Below are 22,517 nucleotides of genomic sequence, written 5' to 3'. Positions count from 1 at the left end.
GCACGTTAAATACCACAGAGGGCGCTGTAACCTTAGCAACCACCACAGTCGAACCGTTGGCGGTTAGCAGGCGAGCCGGAGCGGGACCCTTGAAAATGCAAACAGCTTACCGTGGACAGTGGTCAACACCGTGTCGTGGTCGCATTTCTGTCTTATTTATGTTCGTTTTTGAGATGGTTATCAATTTTAAATGACCGTATTAGCCGTAGCGGTGCTAGGTCGAGATTTGTTCCCGTTTCTCCTCGCTGCAAACTAACGTTTTAACTATCACATATCGCGATGTCTTTGAATTAACTTTCTAATCTCATGTAATCTCTGCTGCAGTAACTGGCTCAATCGCCTCCTCGGTATTTAACCTACAAAAACACAAGAGGGCACAAAGTCAGGGTTAGATAGGAAGAAAGAAACACACACAAAATGCCTCCCAAGAAGCAGCAGCAGCTGAGGCCGAAAGCAGCCAACATATCCAGCTCCCTGGACCTGGAGTCGGAGGACATCAGCCTGGAGACCACGGTGCCCACCACCGAGGACATCTCCTCGTCGGACGAGCAGCGAGGCGGCTCTCAGAAGGTGACCCGGCAGCTGATCGAGAGGAAGGAGCTCCTGCACACCGTCCAGCTGCTGAAGATTGAGCTTTCTCAGAAGAATCTCATCATAGACAACATGAAAGCTGACCATATGTCAAAGGTACAGAGCAAATGTTGCAACAAGTAGACTTTGTATGTACACTACCAGTCAAAAGTTTAGATACAGTGGTTTTAACTTATTTTTTATTACTTGTAGATTCAAACTGAAGACATCAAAACTATGAAGGGACACGCATGCAATTATGTAGTAAACAAAGGTGTTGTTGTTTTATATTTTGGATTATTTGAAGTAGCCATATTTTGCTTTGATGACAGCTTTGCACACTCTTGACCTTCTGTCATCAGATTCATGAGGTGGAGTGGTTTTCCAGCTGTCTTGAAGGAGTTTCTCAGAGGTGCTGAGTACTCATTGGCTGTTTTACCTTCAGCGTCTCAGTTGGGTTTAGGTCAGGTAACAGAAAACACTTTGGTTTTACTGTAAGTAACACCTTTGTGCTTACAACATAACTCCATATGTGTTCCTTCATAGTTTTGATGTCTTCAGTATGAATCTGCAATGTAGAAAGTGAGCTTGTGCCTCTTATAGTAACATAAAGGTTAAGAGAAAAGCACACTAGAGTTGTAGTGGCTGCCACCTACAATATGAGTTGAGTATTTTATTTGTGAGAATCTCTTCTGAAAATGTTCTTGCATTCAAGACACTTGTTTCTCATAACAGATAACATTATAAAATACAACACAATATAACACCAAACAAACATCAGACAATAACAAAAACATAACACAAGACAAACAAAATGATCTGATTTTCTCATTGTGTATATCTTCAGATTGAGGAGCTGGAGGAGAGATTGAATGATGCTCTACACCAGAAACAATTGTTTGCCCTGAGACTGGACAGCCACCTGAAACTTGCCTCGGAGGAGAACAGGTAAAAAGTGAAAATGTTGGTGGTCAGTAAATCAGGCATTGGAGGAAAACTACCCCATTATTTGGTTGGAAGGCATAAATATGACTAACAAAGCCTTGTCCCCACTAGGAAGCAGCAGGCTTTACGTAAGCAGGAGATGGAGGCCATCCAGCTCAGACAGCAGCAGCTGGAAGAGACCAATCGGCAGCTGTGTGAAAAGGCAGGAGAGCTGCGGAGGTCCCTCAGGGATCTGGACATCACACAAGACAGGTACCAGGAGCTACGCGACCTCCCTGAGGACAAAATCTCCATACAGGAATATGTAGCTGTAAGTATGTGGGTGCTCTCAAGGATGTCCAGACCACTGTTGGGGAACATGGAGACTTTACCTTGTGGTGTGTGTTTTTTAGATGCGTTTCTATGAGGTGGTGAATCCCTTGCGGACTCAGTTGGCTGAGCTCACCTTTAAGAGAGGAGGTCTGACTGAAGAGCTGGATGTACACAGATCCCAAACAAAGACTTTGATGGAGGTACCACACATATTCAAGCTTGTGCTATACTTCTGTTTCATCCTCATATTTTTTTACAAAGTTTACAGCTCTGGACCATTCCTTTTAGCAGTCTATCTTAATCGTGCATTATTGTTTGTGATTGTTACTGTTGTTGCTTTTCATTTTAATTTTTTATTTAAACACCAAAAAACAAACATACTTTAGACAAATGCACACTCCTCCAGGGCGTGAGTCTCACATTTTGAAAACTTTGACCAGAACAATACTAAACGAGCTAAGAGGCTCAGTTAACTTTAAACCAAACATGGGAAATCGACACGTGAGTTATATCATCTTGTTGACATAAGATTGGCATTTTCACAGCCTGTAGTGTGGTGTTTGAGAGGTGTGTTTTGCAAAAAGGTCATCCAGTCAATCTGGTCAGTCATCTCTCTGTAAATGACACATTGATGTGATGATGATGATGCAACAAGCTGAAGGCAGGGTCAGTAAAAATAAAATAGCCTGGCTGCTGATGATCTAATGGGATAGAGAATGTTTTACTGGGCAAACACAGGCCTAAATGAACAGCGTTTGAAAACCACAGAGTATCTTGACATTTTCACTCAAAGGTTTTTGCCTTTGTTGTTTCTTTTTTTTTTCACTTGAATACATCCAGATGGTTCCAGAGTGAGGGTGTGATGTTCACTGCATGAATCTTCTATTAGAGGATCTGCAGGAACTGTGTAATACTTTTAAGACAGCATGGAGCAAGATACTTAAGGAAAATTCCGCAACAGGGAGTTCCTGTCTGTTACGTGTTGGGGAGGTAAAACCCTGCCCGTCTGTGGAGTATAGCTAATAATATGACAAATCTGAGCAATGGAAATGTTGTGTGTGTGTGTGTCTGCAGAGTTATGAGAACGAGCGGCGGCTTCGCTCTGAGCTTGAGTTAAGGACCCAGAGACTGACCCTAGAACTGGCTGATACCAAACAGCTGATCACAGAGGGTGACTACCGCCGAGACAACTACCCAAACATCAAACGGTGTGTATGTGTGTGTATGTGAGACAGAGGGTAAAGCTACTAACTTAAAGTCCTTTAAGGCTGCAGGATAGCTTCTAGACTTTAGTTTCTATGAGAGGGACAGAAAAGCTACAGAAAAAAACTAATGCCAGATTACTCACACAGATTTAAGAGTAAATTGTTTTATGTATGTTATTGATGATTTGATTGTTGCAGGATATTCACAGAGATTAATATATAAGCTATTTGAAAAAAAATGGATGCATTATGTAGCTTATTTATTTAACTGCATGGCTGTAATATACTGTATGATAAGATATTTATGACTGGAAAAGTGAGCAAACAAATTCTGTGATGCTTATTGGATACGTCATTCTATGATAATACATGCTGAAAAACATAACCCCAGGTCACTTCTATTTTTCTTTTCTTTTTTTTTTGCTGTAATATTTCAGAGATGTAATTTATATTGGTTGTTTATGAAACAAAAGAAGTGGAATTCTAGGTTTCCCCTTTAAATTAAATTCTGGGGATAAGTTACATGTTCGAATGTATGTAAATCTTTTTGCGCTGTGGTTTCTAGGGAGCGTGACACCTTTGAGGCAGAACTGAAGGAGTTAAAGAAGAGATTTGAGACACTAGACTTGAGTCATGCTGCGGTGTCCAGGGAAAGGGACACACTCAGCAAAGAGGTGCTTCACACATACCCACTATTTATTTTGTCTTCATGATATTCACTGTAGTAGCTTTTAGTTACTATGGCATCAGTTGTTCTTTTTCTCATCTTGCCCTCCAGGTGGCGACATTGCAGCAGTCAGAGACGCTGCTACAGAAAGACAAGGAGTACCTCCACAGGCAGAACATGGAGCTCAGTGTCCGCTGTGCACATGGAGAGGACCGCGTGGACAGGCTGCAGGTCCATACACCTGATTAGACGGGTGGCTCATCAAATGCCCAAAACATTCAGCAGTAGGATAAAGTCGTCTAACATGCTCCCACCTCTTGTCTCCTGTGGTCCAGGTACAATTAGAAGACACTAAAAAGGCCAGGGAGGACGCCTATGAAAAATATGTAGCATCCAGGTGAGACCCTGCAGTTCCACATTAGTCACTATCAGCTAGCGTTTCAAGCTGAGCCTAAAATATCAGACTGCAGTAAAAGTCACCTAATGTTTTATGACTGCTGGTTTCATCTTCCAGAAACATTATGATCCATTCTATCTCACCTCTGATCTGATTTGTGATGGAAAAGTCGTGTTTCCATAACTTCATCTTCTTCTTTTGTTCTCTTTCCACTACAGAGACTACTATAAGTCAGAGTACGAGTCCAAGTTAAGAGAGGAGTTGGAGAACATCAGGTTAAAAACCAGTCAGGAGATCGACAACCTGCAGAGAACCTCCAGGGAGATGTATGAGAGGGAGAACAGGTATCAGCCTTTTTTTTCTATCTAGGTCATTACTCATTAGGCAGGTGTAGCTTGTCATGTCGTCCCTACTTTACATTTCTGTTTTGCTGTTGTCATGTTCTTCCTCATTCATATGTAAACTGGGACCAATGTCTCAGGGAAATAATACTGTGTGCAAATGTTGTAATTATTGTTATTGACAACATCAATCAGCTTTGAAGTAACTGCAAATACTGAAGAGAAAAGAAGATCTCTTATAGACACTTCACGGAAGCATCAGAACAAACGGAAATGCCAACATCACAGCACATGCTGATTCATTTACTAGTGTCACTTGTGTCTTTTAATTGTCTGCATTTGTGTGTGTTTGACCAGGAACTTGCGTGAGGCCAGAGACAACGCGGTTCTTGAGAAAGACAGAGCTGTGGTGGCTGAGAGAGACACTCAGTCCAGATACGATCAGCTGCTGGAGCAGTGAGTTTTTCCATCTGTCACACACATACTTTCACTGACAGACAGCTAACTGCATTCACTTTTTTTCTTCTGTGACTTCAAAGCTGACAGTTGAGTGTGGATTGTCAGTGACAGGGTTGTTTCATTCATCTTATGAACAAAACATCTTCAGACTTTCTTGTAATGGCATGCAACCATGCACATACTCAGGGTTTAGTTTATTTATCATAAGAAAAAACATTAACCTCCATTCTACCGGGAAAGAGGCAGAAAAGAAACAGATACTTGATAACCTAATAAAATAAACCAAACCTATCTACTACCAATGTTCATTACTAGATGTACTAGAGTATGGCTAGGTGTATCACTTTAATGCTGCAGCCGGTAAAGGTATTGCTGCTTTCTTATCTGATCTAAATATATGATTATAGATAACTCTTATCAGATAACTTTGTTTGCTGAGTATGTTTTCCTTTAATAATCTGAATCAGCAAATGAATGATCTGATCTAAGAAAAGGAACCTTAAAAATGTACTTAAGTACAACCACAGCTTTATTCTATAAAATAAAACCCACCTTGAGACTGAGATGCACAGACCATTACATCACACTGCTGTATGACATGATGTAGCATTTAGCTTCAGGGGTGCCTCGGGGGTCAAATGCTCTTAACTACGACTGCTGCACTTAAGTCTGTATAGACTGTATATCAGAGAAATTTAAGGAACTTCCCCCGAGGACAACGGTTAAACTGTCAAGACGACTTGGGCCAGTTGGTACACTTCTTTTGTTGTCACAGCACAAACCACTTCATATTTTGAATTCATTCCTTTTTTGGCCAGTCATCAAAGTGTTGACATGTTGTGTGTGAGTGTGCGGATGAGAGTTGAGGTGGCCGGAGCCAAAGCACAAATACTTCCCATTCTTATTTATCATCAGAGTGTAAACTATGTTTGTTAGTCATTCATTTAAGATGATAAGCATCTTCAATTCTTTTTTTATTTCTCACTGTCAGTCTGATGCCGATGCGTGAGCCTGCTGCAGTCTGCCGTCCGCGCATGTCGTGGGTGTGGCTGCTCTATAGTGGCTGTGGCTTCCCCATCTCTTACTAAAGATCACATGCACATTTTTTTGCTTTAAGGGAGGGGTCAGAGAGTCACACTGAAGTCAGAGTTCACCGGAGGTCAGTTCAGTACCAGCTGGTGTCTCTGACCTGTTTGCCTGCCTCCCTCTCTGGACTTTCATTGCAGCTTGAATGCAGAGAGACAGGATACCGTGTAGTTACTGGAGACAACTTATAAACCACTCTTAGTGTTTTGCGTTGCCGGTCCATGTCTCTGCTTCAGGCAACAATTCCTTTTGTCAGTATAGCCTGGAAAGGTGCCTCTGGGTCACGGCCTTGTAGAAAGTTTCAAATCTTGCATGGAAATTGCAACAGATATATTGTGAGTCCTGACACACACACACGCACACACGTACACACGTACACACTTGTTTTTCATATCAGGATATCAGGAAAAATATTTTGGTCACCCTCCTGATCAACTTCACCTCTTTGTCTGCCTGACTGTTCTACTCATACACACACATAGTTTAAAGGGATAGTTCAACATGTTGGCAAATTGGCCCATTGCCATAATAAGAAGTAGGTTTGTTACCTTTAATTGTTGGTGCAAGCTATTCTTAGAACAACGGAGCAGAGAGTGCTCTCGTGGACAAGTTGTGACCTGCACATTCACCACACTATGAGATAATAATGGAACGTTACGAGACAGAGTTGTTTTAGAGGTAAATGCATGAAAGGGGGGGGCGGGCTGTTTTTCTGTAAGCAGTCTCTGCATTTGCCTCGAAAACCCGTAACGTAACTTTCCGTTATTATCTCATAGCAGGTCACAGCTTGTCCACGAGAGCGTTTTGGAGTTGTTGGATTGTGTATTTGGTGAGCGAAACCAAGAAATCCCATTAGCTTCCAAAGCGTTGCTCTGAGCAGCTTGCGGCTCTGCTCCGCCGCTCTAAAAATAGCTTGCACCGACAATTAAAGGTAACGAACCTACTGCTTAACCTCCCTAATGTCTATAGCAGTGATTTTCAACCACTGTGCCGCGGCACACTAGTGTGCCGTGAGTGTTCGCCAGGTGTGCCGTGGAAAATTACCAAATTTAACTTAATTGATCCAAACTAGCGATGCATATTTTGAATTTTTTTTTTCAGACGAGCGTCGGTTATCGGTGCAGCTGCAGGTGAGTGACGGGGGAACCGCCTTTTTTTATTTTATTTTAGGGGCACCGTCCTTACAAGGTGAAGCACGCGTTGCAGGTTGCACTCAGAGTTTGTTCTGACTTTCTGTCACAGGTAGTGCATAGCATATAGGCTAAGTGTAAGTCCTCTCATGTTTGCTGTGAAATATGGCTGAAGGCACGAGTGGAAGTGTGCACGTGTTGACAAGCTCCCATGAGTTGATTGACATAGCTAAAATAAAAAAATAAAAAAGAAGAAGAAGAATCAGAGTCAAATCAGAATCCAAGTTCTTGTTATCAGTAACAGTTTGTGTCCAAACAAATATTATTTAGCTCCTAAAAATAATTTGGCTTTGTTGAGCATCTGTGTCTGCAATAGTGACTGTCTGGCAGAGTTGGCTAATAAAATAGGACTCTTTTATGTCAATGGCTGTAGTGGCAGAAGCCTGCACAATGACCTTGCCTTAGCAATGTCCATTACTGAGTCAGAACAAACTAACTACACTGTAAGAGACAAAATTTGTATTATATTTACTGTATTAGGCTGCACTGTGTCGTTTTGTAATATTTTTGGTTAGTGGTGTGCCGCGGGATTTTTTTAATGAACAAAATGTGCCGTGGCTCAAAAAAGGTTGAAAAACACTGGTCTATAGGGATTATGGCAATGGGCCAATTTGCCAAAATGTTGAACTATCCCTTTAAGTACTTTGAAAAGTTATGTAAAGAAATACTATGACTCCTCATTATATCTTGATTTTTGTTCATGCTTCAATACTTGGTGTTTTGTTTTTTTAAGCCATGTTTTACAGTCTTGTGTCTGCAGCCAGCACTGCCGGCTACATGTACAATCGTAAAAAAGAACAAATGTGTGAAACTGGTTTTCAACATCATTTGGTCATGAAAGGTCGTGATCTAATTTACATTTAAGTCACAGGTGTAGACAGGCACACTGTGCTTAAGTTAATGTCACAGACACAATTACTGGCTTTCGTGTCTTTGCCGAAAGCTGTCATTAAACATTCACAGTTTCACAGTGCTAGTGGCAATTATGTGATGACCTAATGACACTAAACACGCTCTTCCAGTGGCTGCTGATCAGACCTGCACAACATTAACTCTTTGACTGCCAGCCATTCTCACAGCAGCTTCCTCCAGCTTGCCAGGCATTTTCCAGCTTTTTGACTGATTTCCGTAGACCCACCATATATTATGTACTGTTACTACATACACATTCAACCCATCAAAGGAAAGATGAGGGTCTCTAGTTTCCAGGAAAAAAAACTGTTTGTTTCTATCTTGTTCCAGTCTTGTGAAATTGGCGGTTGAATATAGGTTAGTTTAGCCCAAAATGCCATTTTGGCACCAAAATCTTGAGAAAAAGAGGTTTTTGTGTCGGCCGTCATTTTTTTGCTTTAGTGATGCCTCAACATCTGTACAGTTGTTCTCTTGTAAACAACAACTAAATCAACACTGACAAATGACTTTTGATGACAATAGACAAAATATTTAGCTACTGACACACACTACTGCAGCCTTTTTTCCTTCTTTTCTTTGAGTTATAACTTTTTATTTTCTTTTTTTTAGTGTGTGTGCGTACGTGACGTGTGCGTGTGCATACGTGTGCGTGTGTGTGTGCGTGCGTGTGTGTCTGTGTGTGTGTGTGTGTGTGTGTGTGTGTGTGTGTGTGTGTGTGTGTGTGCGCGCGCGCGCGCGGATCAGTTCGACAGGTTTTTGTAGCCGAAACACGGCGCTTTAGATCAGATCCAGCTTCCTCTGGTCAGCAGGCAGCGGTGTCACTCACTCTCTCTGTCTCACACACACATCTACACACACACACACACAGCAGCTCTGGCTGACGTGCCCCCTGAACTCAGCCACAGACATGTGCGCTCACAACAGACACTCCCACCACCTTTAGCTCTCCTCGTCACGTTCGCCGGCGCCGTCCGTTCCTCATCCACACTAGATCGGGGATTTTCAAGCTGCTATCTGAGTGATTTCTCGCAAAATCTGGCGACTTTCTAAACGCTCTTGATGACTAACGACGAGCGATCAACGGGGTTGTTGTTACTAACGTTTGTGCTTTGTATCACGGAGCTGCACGGAGCTGCACGGAGCTGCCGAGCCGCCATGAGCCCCGCCGCCGCCCCCTAAGCTCTCACCGGCGGCCAGAGTGTCACGGAGCGGCGCCGCTGCAGTCAGACACCCGCTCCGCTCCGTGAGGGGGGAAAAACACGCTATAGTTTTTATATCTCTCAATCCAAATGTGTTTTTCTGCACTTTATTTTGATGATACAAGTCTGATCTTCACAGAGGAGTAGGGCAAGACATTCAACATGGCGTTGCCATTAAAAAAACGCTAAGACGAGTTATCTCGTCTTTGGCAGACTACGCTTGGATTCGCTAAGACGAGATAACTCGTCTTTGGCAGTCAAAGAGTTAAGGAGGAATTTTTAGAGCTTTCTTCCTACATTATGGCTTGAGGTCAGATATATACTCAGGAGCGACTCTCGACTCTCCTCAGGTCACTCCACCGCATTTCTGTTAGGTAATAGTCTGCACTCAGACTGGGCCACTTCAACAGGTGGATTTTCTTTGTCTGAAGTCATTCAGTAGTTGTTTTACTTTGATGTCTGCGGTCATCGTTCTGCTGCATCAGTGAATTTATGCTGAGCTTGAGCAAATGGACAGATGTTGTCCTGTAAAAGCTACTTAAAATAAGACGTAGGATTAAAAAAAAAAAAAAAAAAACCCTAATCTCAGTGATATTAAGGTGTACATTTCCAAAGCAATTGTACGTTTTGAGATTGTTTGGAGCCAAATCAAAATCAATTAAAATTTGATTAATTACACAGCCCTGACAAGGACCCAGGTCTTCTGCGCTGGCAAATAGCCTGTATGTCTACCAAATTCATGTAGTTTAATATATTATTCAGTGCTATGTAATTATGTTTCAATTGGATTTTCAATTGTATCACCCTTCACTTACTTTATCAGAGTCAGTATAGACAAAAATATTGCCCACCCCTGGTCTAGAGTATTTAAATTTGATGGCTATAGCAGAGAACAGCAGCAATAGTTATGTGTTGAGATGTAACTGAATCTCATATTTTCACATAATGGTGGCGTCAAGTAATGTAACTTGTAACATGTTTTACACATTGCAGATGGGGAGTATGACTGCAGCTTGAAAAAATTTCAGTCAAAAGCACTTCTTTTTTTTTTTTTTTTTGCTTTAACCCCTGTGATATTTTCAATCCATCGCAATCTCTTCTTTCTCATTCTGCCTTGTTTCTTGTCTTAGCACCTCTACAGAGAACAGACACAGATCTATGTGGTCTTCAGTTTGCCTGACTGTGGAATGAATATTTAAACTCTTTCAAATCACTTTGTAACCCTTTGCAGCTTTATGCAAATCAGTAATTCTTGATTCTGTCAATTGTTTTTTTATAAGTCAAAGTAGCTCTAACCTGCACCTCCATCTGGTTTTGTTGTTTGTACTCAGGGTTCACAAACTGCTGACTCCAATTAGCTTTTGTTAACCTCAGGTCACATACTTTTTCCAACCCACACTGAATATTTTAATGATTTATTCAGTACAGACAAGAGCAACACAATATTTTTATTCATTATTGTAACTTCGATGAAGATCTGATCATATTTTAGACAACTTAATACATGAAAGAAAATAATTCCAGCGGGTTCATTTGCTTTCTTGCCCCTGTGCGCACACACTCACACAGACACATACACACACATGCACAGCAGCAGTTCCAGTAGTAGTAGTGTCCATGTCCTGGGTTACTACTACATGCCAGTCATTTCTCTAGATCCAAACCACCAGCTGTTGGTCTTTTCATATACACTCACGCACACACTTCACTCTCCCTTCCACTCTTTCTCTGCTGCGATCACATTCCCCCTGTGCATCGCATCGCAAGCCAGCAACGACAGATGCGAGCTGCAAGCCCTTAACACCTAACCCCACGCATGCCCCTATTTTGGGGCAAAGAATGAGGCGGACAAGCCTGAAATGGCGTCAGATGAACGTAGCATAGAGCACCAGCGTGGATATCGGCACTCTGTATCAGAATATCAATTACGACGATCAAATTGTCCTAAACAAAGTGTTGAGTAGGTTTTTCCATTTTCACTTCTAGTCAACATAATTTGTATCGAAATTTCCATGGGTGACCCCTGAGTCGGGCCCTTTGACCTACGGTAAGCTGTAAATATTCCATTAAAATTTCCACCTGAAAGGACGGAGAAAGAAGATGGCTGACTTCTGCTCTGTGGAATTTCCACTTTTTTTTTTTTAGGAACATTTTTGCTTCTTTGCATCTAGATTTCAGCAGCCATTAATAAAAGAAGGTATAAAATGTCGGCCATGTGTACATGTCTGTCACTGTGAGCACACGGCTCAGGCCTGTGCTCTATGGATGATGAAATCCCATCAGGTCAGCTGTAATAGAGAGTTATTAATATTATCCAACCAACCTCTGTGCCTCCATGAAGTGTGTGTGTTTGTGTGTGTGTGTGTATGTGCGTGCTTGAAAGCTGCCTGAGGAAGAGCACTCGACTCGAAAATGCGTTTAGTCTTTTTATTACTTTCAAGGCCAGAGCAAATAAGTCTTTTCACTTTTGTCAAGCTGTTTTTTTTTTTTTTAATTGATCAATTACCAGTAATTGTTTAGTCTATAGAATATCTGAAAATGAAGAAAAACACACTTTTTAAAGTATTTTTTCAATTTACATTTTTTTCCAGTTGCTGTTAAATTTATCCAACCAGAGTCCAAAAGCCAGTGATACAAAATGTATGATTAAAACAGCAAATCAGAAAATCCTCATATTAATGAATTATTTAGCAAATAAACAAATGTTTGAGATGTTTCTGTCTCATAAATTACTTTAAACTTTAAACAACTACCTCTCTTTTTATATATATAGTTATTTAGTTATATCAGCTGAAAACAGTGTGTGTACGTTCTGTCCCTGTCTTTTCTAATTGCCTACTCTTAGGTTGACATTTCTTTCTCTGGCTGCCAACTAGAATCACGGAAGATCAAATAAGACCAAACATTGCTGCAAGCACCATTGAGAAATGCTCTTCTGTCACCAGATGATTTAAGACTTGGCTTTCCGGCTTGGTGACTATTATACAGTAGTTGCCAAGTTATTATGTGCCACTAAACACTTTGAACATCAAAAAGTCAAAAGTTGTCCATTGCACAAGGCGCTTGAAAAAACATGCACATTATCCTGAAATGTGACGGTACTGTATGTATTTGAAAGAAGCCGTTACAACATCGCGTGTCTGTCCGCCCAGACCTGACTTAACCGTCTGTCTCATATGCAGCTGTTTTTATCAACTTGACTCATCCTTATCTCCATCTGTACCGAAACATTTGACCTCCCTTTTTTTAAAAACTCGCCCACTCAGATTCATATTTATCGCTGTGCGCGTCCATCTGTGTGTCTGTGCAGGTTTCGTCAGCTCCAGCTGGGTACCGACAGCCGGGTAGCCGAACTGTCCAACCAGGCCAAGCTGCACTCCTTCGAGGCCGAGCGTGCTCAGATGGTCAAGGATGAGACGGCCAAGGCCTTTGCTCAGTGCCAGGTGGAGTGTGAGAAACAGCAGAAGAAACTGGAGGTACTTCTCCCTATTAATATTAGCTCTTGGCCTACACTTCAGAAGGATTGATGATTCATCTCCATGGATTAATAGATATTAATTAATTAACTTATGAGAGGGAAACACATAAATCCCCCTTTTGCCCCCTCATCAACATTTTCAGTGGGAAGTAATAATCATTATATCTGGAAAGGAAATCGAAAATCATGTTGAACATTTGCATGTAATCTAGGTCTTCACTCATTTTCTATGAACAGGTTTTTTTGATGAGACATCCAGGTATTAGAGATACTGACACAACATTGTTAAAAGCAGCGTGACGTGTCCCTGATGTTTGCTCTGCTGTCCAGGTGCAGTGGTTGGTTTTGTGCTCAGAGCAGGTTTCACTGCACGTTAACACAATAAATGTTTTACTTAAGATTGCGGAGGACATTCACATAAATGATTATAGTCCCTTATTCTCTGCAGCGGTTTTTAATCAGGCTCAGTGCCGCTGTGTGGAAGCCCAGGGTATGTTCATCACGGAGAATAATAGAGGAGGTCTAAGTGAAACTATTCCTTTTTTCTTTGTGCTCAGATTTACAGTTTGTCACTTTAAGTGTTTCTTAAATCAAATCTCAAGGTTCTCCGCTAAAGCAAGGAAAGACAGTATAGTGCTTGCATCAAACATCGCATGAATTAATACAACCGAAAATGCACCACAGATCTTTAAATTCATAGCTCTTAAAGATTAATGTTCCACTCTCAGGAATATGTCTTCCCAAGTCTTTGTCTGTCTGTCCAGTGGCGCCAATATTATCTCTGTCCACCGGAGCACACCCATTTATACAAGAAGTTAATTGAGTGCAGATTGTTCTCGATGCACCTAGCGGAGTTCCACCTCTTCACCTGGATTTAACCCTGTCCTGCTTGCCAGGGGGATACACATGGTATAATGATGCATTGCATGATCACGGGAGAAAAAGGATGTTTTTGTCTTTTTAAAATTACAGTGAGTGAAAAATGAGCTCAGGTTTTGATGTTGGAGTTTGTTGTTCCGCATTGATTTAATTTAAGCTCTTCATAACTGTGAGGGTTAAAGCCATTTTGAGATTAAAGTCCTTTCATTTAGATTAAGATTTCTCATTTCTTTGGCCTCTCTCTCTTTGTCAATATGGGAACAAAACATAACATTTGAGAAGGCAGTCAAACACAATTAGAAGCTTGAGACGTGTATAAATAGTTTTTATTGTCCCTGGTAGAAAATACGTTGCAGCCTTAATGCTGCAAAAATGAATAATTAATGATATAATAACTGAATAATCAGGAAATAATACATCATCACACAAGTTTGTGCAAGTTTGAAATATTTTTTTTCAGCTGACCTCTGTGGAAAATAATGCTGCTCCTCTCCCGTCTCCTGACATTCTCTCTCTCCCTGCTCTCCTCGTGTCCCTCAGCTCCTCACTCAGGAGTTTTACAGGCTGCAGACGTCATCGGAGAAGCGGGTGACGGAGCTGCAGGCCCAGAATGCCGAGCAGGCTTCTCGGCTGGAGACGTACGAAAAGCTGGAGCAAGAGTTGGACCACGTCACCATGCAGGCTGCTGAGAGTAAGAACATAGCAATAGCTTCGAGGTGCCCATTACATTACACACATTACTGTAAAGTCAGAAAGATAAAAGCACAAACAAACAGACACCGATACCTTTCAGATAAAGTGAACAGGAGTCTGGCATCAGAGAGAGTGCGTGTGTAATAAAATTTACAAATAGCATCATATTGGATCAAGATGTAGGGAAATATCAGTAATTGCTATTTGGGAGGTGTATTGTGAAAATGGATATTTACTACAAGTTTTGTCCAATGGATTTAGAAAAGCCCAGACAAATAAAAACATGGGGTATCTGCAAGCATTGAATTTAATGCACTCTAAAAGGCCATAGATGGTATTAGATTTTACTTTTTATTGCCTCAGCCAGGCTAGTTATAAAGTTTAAGACTTGGTATAGTATTTTATCTCTTGCAAAAACTGCCCAGTACTGCTGTTCCAGAATTACATGATTTAAAATGAATCTGTGCTCCTTAAATTATAAGTTAATAATAGTTTTCTTCTTAATTATTTAAGATTAGAGATGGTGCTAATTGTAAATCCCTTTTATTTATTCAAACATTGAGTTTCTACCATAAATGTGTTGATAAAATCAAGCAAATCTTACCCATACTGATTTCTGATTATCTCTTTTATACCTTCATAACTGTGAAACTAAGTTGCCATCTATGTGCCGTCTCAGAAATCCTTACATTGAACTTGCAAAAGCCGCAAAACAGCGACACATTGCCACATGGTTATAACGGTCTTGGAGATGTATTGACTATTGTCTTTCTGTCTGTTGCCAGTTGAGGATGAAGAGGAGGCAGAGAGGGTTTTGTTCTCATACGGCTACGGAGCGAATGTTCCCACAACGGCCAAAAGACGACTAAAGCAAAGGTAAAGTACATGAGAAAAATTACTCCATAAAAAACTAACTGCTGAGTTTCCACCCTGGCTGCCTAAAAAGACCTTACAGCTATTTTGATTTTATTATCTATTTTCCTGTCTCAACAAAATGCAATGTGCTGTGCAACATCCTTAAGGTTTAACAAACTGAACATTTTTAATGTCTTTGCTAAGTCATAAAACATTACAACACCTTTTTAAATGCTCTGAAACCTGAACCGACGATATCTTCTGCTTCATGATGAATTTCTCTCATCTACATTGTTTGATGGAAATCAGTGTGCAGTCACCCACGCTACCTCCTACCACAGTGAGGAATTTTCAAATTGTTTACGTAGGGGCTTTGAAATTTATGTTCAGTCTAGATTTGGCCTGTCAGTGTCAACAATTATATACCTATAGCTTTTGAATGTGTTTTTGAAAACAGTACATTTAAGCACCTCATTCGCACAGTCTGTGTTTTGAAGCGTGCATGTGTGCAGCCAAAAAACGATAAACCTCAATCTCAACGGTTGTGGCTACATAAACTGCAAGTGACACAACATGGAAATGCACACCAGTGTAAACCTGTTTGCTATCTCATGTTTTGGAATTTCCATAACCATGTTTGTGGTGACTGTTGTTCAGCGTTCACCTGGCCCGGAGGGTGTTGCAGCTCGAGAGGCAAAACACGTCACTGAGGAGAGATCTGGAACGACACAAGTCACAGACTGGGCAGATATCGGAGGAGGTAAACACACACAAACATAGACACACACACACGAAACATCCAGGTGCCTACCAGACTGGGCTGTGAACCAACACAGATCGAATGACATTTATTTGATTAAAAAAAGAAAATAATTAAAAAGCTCAAAGCGCTTAAAGTACTTGGAACACATGCTTGTTTTCTCACAGTCACAAATCTCCCAGAGCAACTCAAATTATGGTTATTTCTATGAACGTCATTATGATTTATTTCACCTGGCTTTTTTACCTCTCTGATATAATAGTCATTATCACAGAGCCAAGATCACGGGCTCCTCTCTTATCAGCCTCCATTTAGCTTCTCACACCATCACACAGCTCTCTGCTGTTAAAGTCACTGGTGAGAGAACATCTAACCGCTCTTTTAAACACAGATTCAGCCATGGCATGAAACCACACTATTTCCTCAGAAGAGGACCATAAAAGAAATCTGTCCTCACCACGTATATCATTAAACGCACTTCAGGACAAATTGATGACAGTGTGCTCTACCTTTTTTGGTCCATGTTTATCAATGGTCCTGTAAAATGAAAAGAAACCTGTCAGAAAAATGACGGGTCGTTTGGCAGCAGACGGTGGACACCAACATAGACCTTACCTGAGAAGAGTGAGAGGTTGGAGTCTTAGTACCTGTCACACCTGTTGACAGAGTGGGAAACACTGCCAAAAACCATGACGGCCATGCTCTTTGCTCTCCCAACAACTCACTGCAGCAATCATTGAAGCTTTTGTTGTGTTTGGCACACCATATGTATGTGTGTTCAATGCTAAGACTTTAATTCAGGGTGTGTGTATTTTGTCTCTGTGTGACTGTGTGTGGAGTCACATGTCTACTATTTGTGCTTCAACGCTAAAAAAAATCAACCAGTAAGGTTTGAAACGATGAGAATGACAGTCCCAGCGACCAGTGCGCTTGTGTGTTCCCTGCTCTTTATTGTAATCTCAATGAGAGCGGTGATTTTGCAAGACAGAATAGACAGGCTGGGCAGATTTGAGACTAAATAAGCCCGGCATTCACCTGTCAGCTGTGACTTACTGGCACTTGTGTGAAATACCTCATGATTCATCGAGTATGAAAAGAAAGGGTGAAAAATTATACTTCCTATTCAATGTAAAAGGCAAGGGTGTTAACCACTTAACCACCCACACAGATGCCCTGACTAACTAACTATTGTCCCGACCCTCCACCCACTTCTACTCACTACTGGCTGCCAATAAAAGTGGCTTAATGTGTAACAGCCCACCAAACTTTATCTATTGTTTCACAGATTTTAAACATGATACTGGCCGAGCAATATTGCATTGGGTGCAGATTAGGACATGCAGCTTTGTGTGAGGGATCATTAAAGCACTTCACTACAGGTGCTTTTCTGTCAGTACTTGCAAGAAGGAGGTTGTTAGGATGTTAGGATTAGGGAGGGTTGTGGATGGATTTTCATTGCATTTCCAATTATGGCTTCATCTTTGATTCAAATGCAATACCGCTGTTAATAAAAATGATGTAGCATAGACATGCCTTCATAAAAACTTGCATTTATGGGCACTGAAGCCACCCCTTCATAGACAAGGACGTCAGAGATAAGGAAATCTCAGCTTTAGTAGTCAGTCACTGCACAAATATTGACAGGATCTCACAATTCTTTTTACAGTCGTAACTAAACACACCTTGGTTATTATGCATCATCTCTTTGCAATATCAAATATTAAGCGAAATGCCATTGGATACTTGTCACAACACTTGTGCATCTTACATTATGACTCCACAGTTGGCAGAGTTGGATAGCGCACGTGAAAAAAAAGTGCAGATGGAATAATTGCCCCTGTAATTGCTCCGTGCTTTACATATGTGCTGTTTCGCAGTTGTTGGCAGCCAACCAGCTGTTGGAGCAGACACAGCAGCCTTACAGCTACCTGATCGAGACGGTGAGGCAAAGGGATGCACAAATCAGCGCGCTGAAGGAACGTATGGCCCTGCTCGAGGACGACGTCAGGTACATGTGTGGCAATATGCCTCCACAGTGAAGAAAGTCTTTAATAAGGAGATCAACACGCATTACATTTTAATTAAGGACTAGATCTTCTGCCTGGCTTGTCATCTCTATGTCAGTTTAATTTTTTTCCAATGTATTCCTTGTAACTTACTCATCATGGCAACAGGCCATATTTTCCCACCCTAGGGCGTCTCTGTTGTATCATCCTATGTCGTCTTGTGTCGTTATTGCACCTAGCTCACGTTGTCTTTGTGCAACACACGCTGTGCCCAATAAAACGAGTGTTTCAGCACACATCCAGCTGCCTGGCACTGACCTAAATCCCCTCAGTGCCCCTCTGTATTTTCACCTGAGAAATATGCAAACTGACAGACTGCAGGTTTTCGCTTGCTGCTCACTACCACTGAGCGCTCACCTGGGGCAAGCAGGAGAGCGAAAAAAATCCCTTTTAAAACGCTCTCCAGCTTCTCAAGTCTCCCCATCTGATAAAGGCGTTGAAGTCTTCCTGTGGCTGCGCAGCGCTATCTATTTAACAGCAGAAACACGACTCGCAGGAGGTTTCTCCCTCCGTGCGCTGCGAGCTGTCTGTCCGTGTCCCAAGTATGAATTGCATTCACAGTTGTTTGGTGATCAAAATTCTCTCAGCTCAAATTGGACAACGTCATTATCTCAGTAGAGATCACAGGCTTTTTTTAAATGCTCAGTAGAAGGCGATCAGGCTACCAAGTAGTCATTTCAAGATTTGCAAGATGGTTCGTTCCTATTACAAGCTCCTGCTTGTACATTTCACAGCCCTAGGAAAGAACACTTGGACAGTACTGATGAGAGCCTAAGTTTTTCTTTTCTTTTTCACAGACTCACAAACCTGAACAAGCTCTCAGGAAGCAGTTGCTCATTTTGTATATTTTGAGATTCATGAATCATGTTCAGTGTATTATTTACCTATTGATGGTTTCATACCAGTGACTTTTGTTCTCAGTACTAGTAAAGCAAACTGCTGCTTAAACTGTACTTGCCCAGTTACACAAATGAAACAACACTCAAATTATAACGTACATTACACCTCACACGCCTCTCCTGACGCTAAAGTAAAGCCTAACTAACAATGGACGCCGCACGTTATAGTATTTCTACATCCTTTAAATATACTGCCATAATGAATCACATAAACCGTCAGTGATTCACAGGCCCAACTTGTTCAGCAAGTTTCTCATGACCACATAAGTAACCAGAATAAAGTGATGTAGGATTCATAACTTATGGTAAGTAAAGTAATAATTATCTGGTCTCTCTGTCTGTTTTTTGGGTGAAACCCCAGTTCTCTGAGGAAAGAACGGACCACTCTGCTAAGAGTGAAAAACAACATGGCCGCCGATATGGAGAGACTCCTCAACCATCGAGAGGTACACATATTAAACATGTTTTTAGCTGTTTGTTTTGTGCACCTGTTTCTCTGCTACGCTCACTGTCACTCAGTGCGAGACAGATTTGACCAGTTGTATTTCTGATATGTTTTTCAAACTCAAGCAATGAAATGACATGAAAACATTTTTCCATTATGGCTGCAGCTAAATATTATTTTCCTAGCTAATTGTTTGGTGTATAAAACATCATAGTTTTAAAACTGACCATCACAAATTCCTTCAACCCAAAGAGACACCATTAAATGACTTCTTTGATCTGACCAAAACATTAAAAAATACATTTATATAATTTCAGTTGCTGATCCTTACATTTGAGAACCTGAAACAGTATTAAATGTTTGGTATTCCTACTTCCTGAAATGACAATCAATTATCAAAGCAGTTGCTGATCTTCTGCTGATCAACGTATCACTTGATCAAATAATCGATGCAGCTCTGCTTTTGGCACTTAAAAAAGAGGCGAGTCACACCGGACAAATTATTGCACTGTGTTGCAATGTTTCCTTCAAGATTGCGTGTGCTCGTATGAGTGTGCGCGTGGGAGTATGCCCCCCCCCTCCACCGCACCACCACCACCACCACTGTGGCGGCCCCCACCTCCAAACCAGCCGTTTGCTGTACGAAGTATGTGCCCTGTCATAGACAGCTGGTCCTCAGTTTGGCTGCTTGGGATGCCACCGGAGTGCGTGTGTGCTCGTGTGCGCGTTTTTTTGCGTGTGTGTGTGTGCTCGTGCGTGCGTGTGACATGCCGGGGCTCATGTCCTCAGGGGTGATAAATAGAACCGTGACATGGCCCAGAGTTCTCCCCTCTGCCCTGCCGCCACCCCTGCAGACCCTTGGGCTTGTTGAGCTTATTGCAAGTTGTCCCATAGTTTGTCCTCAAGGGTTCAGCAGCACTGGCCTGTGGTGGCAAAATATAAATAAAATATTATATAAATATTGTCTCGTAATATTTATATTTGTATTTAAATCATGTAAAAATATTCATAATATATGAAGCTTAGTTTCAGTATTGCTGGTGAAACATGTCCTGGTGATTAAGTTGATGTTTTTTGGCCTTTTGGACACAACACTCCCACTTATTTCTTATAAGAGGTTCCTGTTTATTGTTTTACTTTTGTTTTCATGTCCCTATTTCAATGAACCATGTGATTCTGCAGGAGTTGGCGGTGATGAAGCAGGTCCTGATCAGCATGCGGTCCAGACAGGGAGACGCTCTAGACCTGTTGGACACAGATAAAACCGGTATCAGGACCTCTGCCGTAGGGAAACAGCAGTCCAAACGCACTAACAAGACCACAGAAGAAGAGTCACCAAACAAACCAAAACCCACTGTTTTTGTAAGTGTCTAACTTGGCAACACCCTTGTATGAGTCACACCACCTTAACCTGCCTGGACAGAGGTTCAGACAAAGGAGAACTAAAGGTTGTCAAGACATGATAAGTTACTTTCCTGCATTTGGTTTCATTTGAGCTTTTCAATGGAATCAGATGGGCAAAGTACATTATGTGAGCTAGGATAATAAAAAAATTCTAGACAGGTGTTGTGAAAGCTCCTGCTGTACCTCAGATTTGTCTTAATCGTCCTTTTCCCTCTCTGTCACTTTCACTTCCAGACCAAGAAAGACGTTCCTGACTGGTACCAAAAGCTGAAGCAAAAACCCAAGTGAATAGTCAGTCATGATGATACCACTGTTGGAATTAGTTGTCACTAAGGGGTGTTTGCAATCTTGTGTTTTATCAAAATGTTTGTATTTAAAATTTGTAAATCACGACATCAAATTTTGGTTTTTGAAATATAAAATTGGAAACTGTCACAGGTGCCCAAGTGTGTTTTTTTTGTCTTCTGTTTGCTCTCATCCTTGGTAATGTATTGTTCAGAAAGGATAAATTCTCTGCGCACTGGTCCAAAACCAGAAGCATTACCTTCCACAGGGTACACATTCCTAGCTAGCCGACTGCCCAAAAATTCCTCTTTCTTGGCAGTGGTCTGTTTTATTAGGTCTGTCTATCATTATTTCCTCATCTTTTCTAGGGTTGCAGATAGTGGTGGCCACAGACAAACAGCATTGCAGGAACCTTAGCCTTTGATTTGCACTAGCCGAGGCTCCTTTGGCTTTAAATATAGACATAGCAGGCATACCTTTATCATTTCAGACCATGTTCTTATCGGTGTCATATTAAACTCGGTCAGAGGACTGCTGTAAAGTTTGTTTGCAACTTTTCATCAGTTTTGTTTTCATTTTTACTCAAATACCTTTTCTAAACGAGCTTCCATTACTTCTGTTTATGGCCTTATTTTCTAATTGAATTGAATAATTTTGAATAACAAGAAAAAACACATAACTTTCATCATTTGTACATAACAACTGTTATATAACACCCTAACCCTATCTGCTTTACTTTCCATTTTTGTTTTAACATAAAAAAATTAAGATCCATTGCTATCAAATATTAAAGAGGCTACTCAGCCTTCAGGGAGTCCAATGAGAGACTTAGAGGGATTATGGGAAACAAAATATCTCAGCTATTGCTGCTCCAGTTTCGGCTGTTCTTGCTTAAACATGTCTCTTTTTGAGACTCCCAACCTTTATGTGACATGAGGGCCTTTACGTTTACAGTAGAAAAGGAAGTACAGTATGACACAACTCAGCTGGAGGCAGATACTTGACTTTACAGTTGACTTTGACAGCTTTAGGATGTATTTCCTAGATTCAAATTATTAATAAATAAAAATGAATAAATTATTATATAATAAGACTTGCCTTTTTTTCTTCTTTTTTTTAAATTTACCAGTTGCAGCATTAAAATGCAAATCATAAATATTATCCTTCCATAGAAATTTGGTATATCTTCACTTTTGCTTTTGAAACCTATGACTTTTACTTGTAGCAGTATTTCTCATTGATTGCATTCCCACTTTATCAGATCTGAGACGCTGATTTCTGATAAAATCTTAAAGCAGTCAGAAGAAAATGTGTTTATAAAAACACAGCAGACAGGTGAGTAACCTTCACGGGCTCTATGGATGTGTACGCGGCTCTGGTCGATGCTGTGTACACTTTACGACAGTGTTGATAATGTATTGAGATGGAGCGTAGGGCGGTGGCCGGTGAATGAATGATCAAAGGCTTTTT

General features: G+C 41.1%; 1 protein-coding gene across 1 annotated transcript; it reads left to right on the top strand.

Annotated features, from left to right (window-relative positions):
• The first annotated feature begins 44 nt into the window (after positions 1-44).
• On the top strand, positions 45-21,195 carry pibf1 (progesterone immunomodulatory binding factor 1). The gene is made up of 18 exons (XM_085799685.1): positions 45-687; positions 1,418-1,518; positions 1,627-1,825; positions 1,908-2,027; positions 2,902-3,035; positions 3,598-3,706; positions 3,811-3,930; positions 4,035-4,096; positions 4,315-4,440; positions 4,795-4,893; positions 12,594-12,759; positions 14,181-14,331; positions 15,119-15,209; positions 15,846-15,948; positions 17,826-17,956; positions 19,275-19,359; positions 20,541-20,720; positions 20,997-21,195. The coding sequence occupies exons 1-18, from the start codon at positions 418-420 to the stop codon at positions 21,048-21,050; spliced, it is 2,301 nt and encodes a 766-aa protein (XP_085655811.1). The 5' UTR covers positions 45-417; the 3' UTR covers positions 21,051-21,195.
• The last annotated feature ends 1,322 nt before the right edge of the window (positions 21,196-22,517 follow it).

The sequence above is a fragment of the Trachurus japonicus genome, chromosome 15 (genome assembly GCF_045865225.1).
Source record: "Trachurus japonicus isolate A0001 chromosome 15, Traja_1.0".
In the NCBI taxonomy this organism is placed as follows: domain Eukaryota; kingdom Metazoa; phylum Chordata; class Actinopteri; order Carangiformes; family Carangidae; genus Trachurus; species Trachurus japonicus.
Note: the sequence above shows the minus strand (reverse complement) of the source record. Positions and strands in the feature narration are given on the sequence as shown.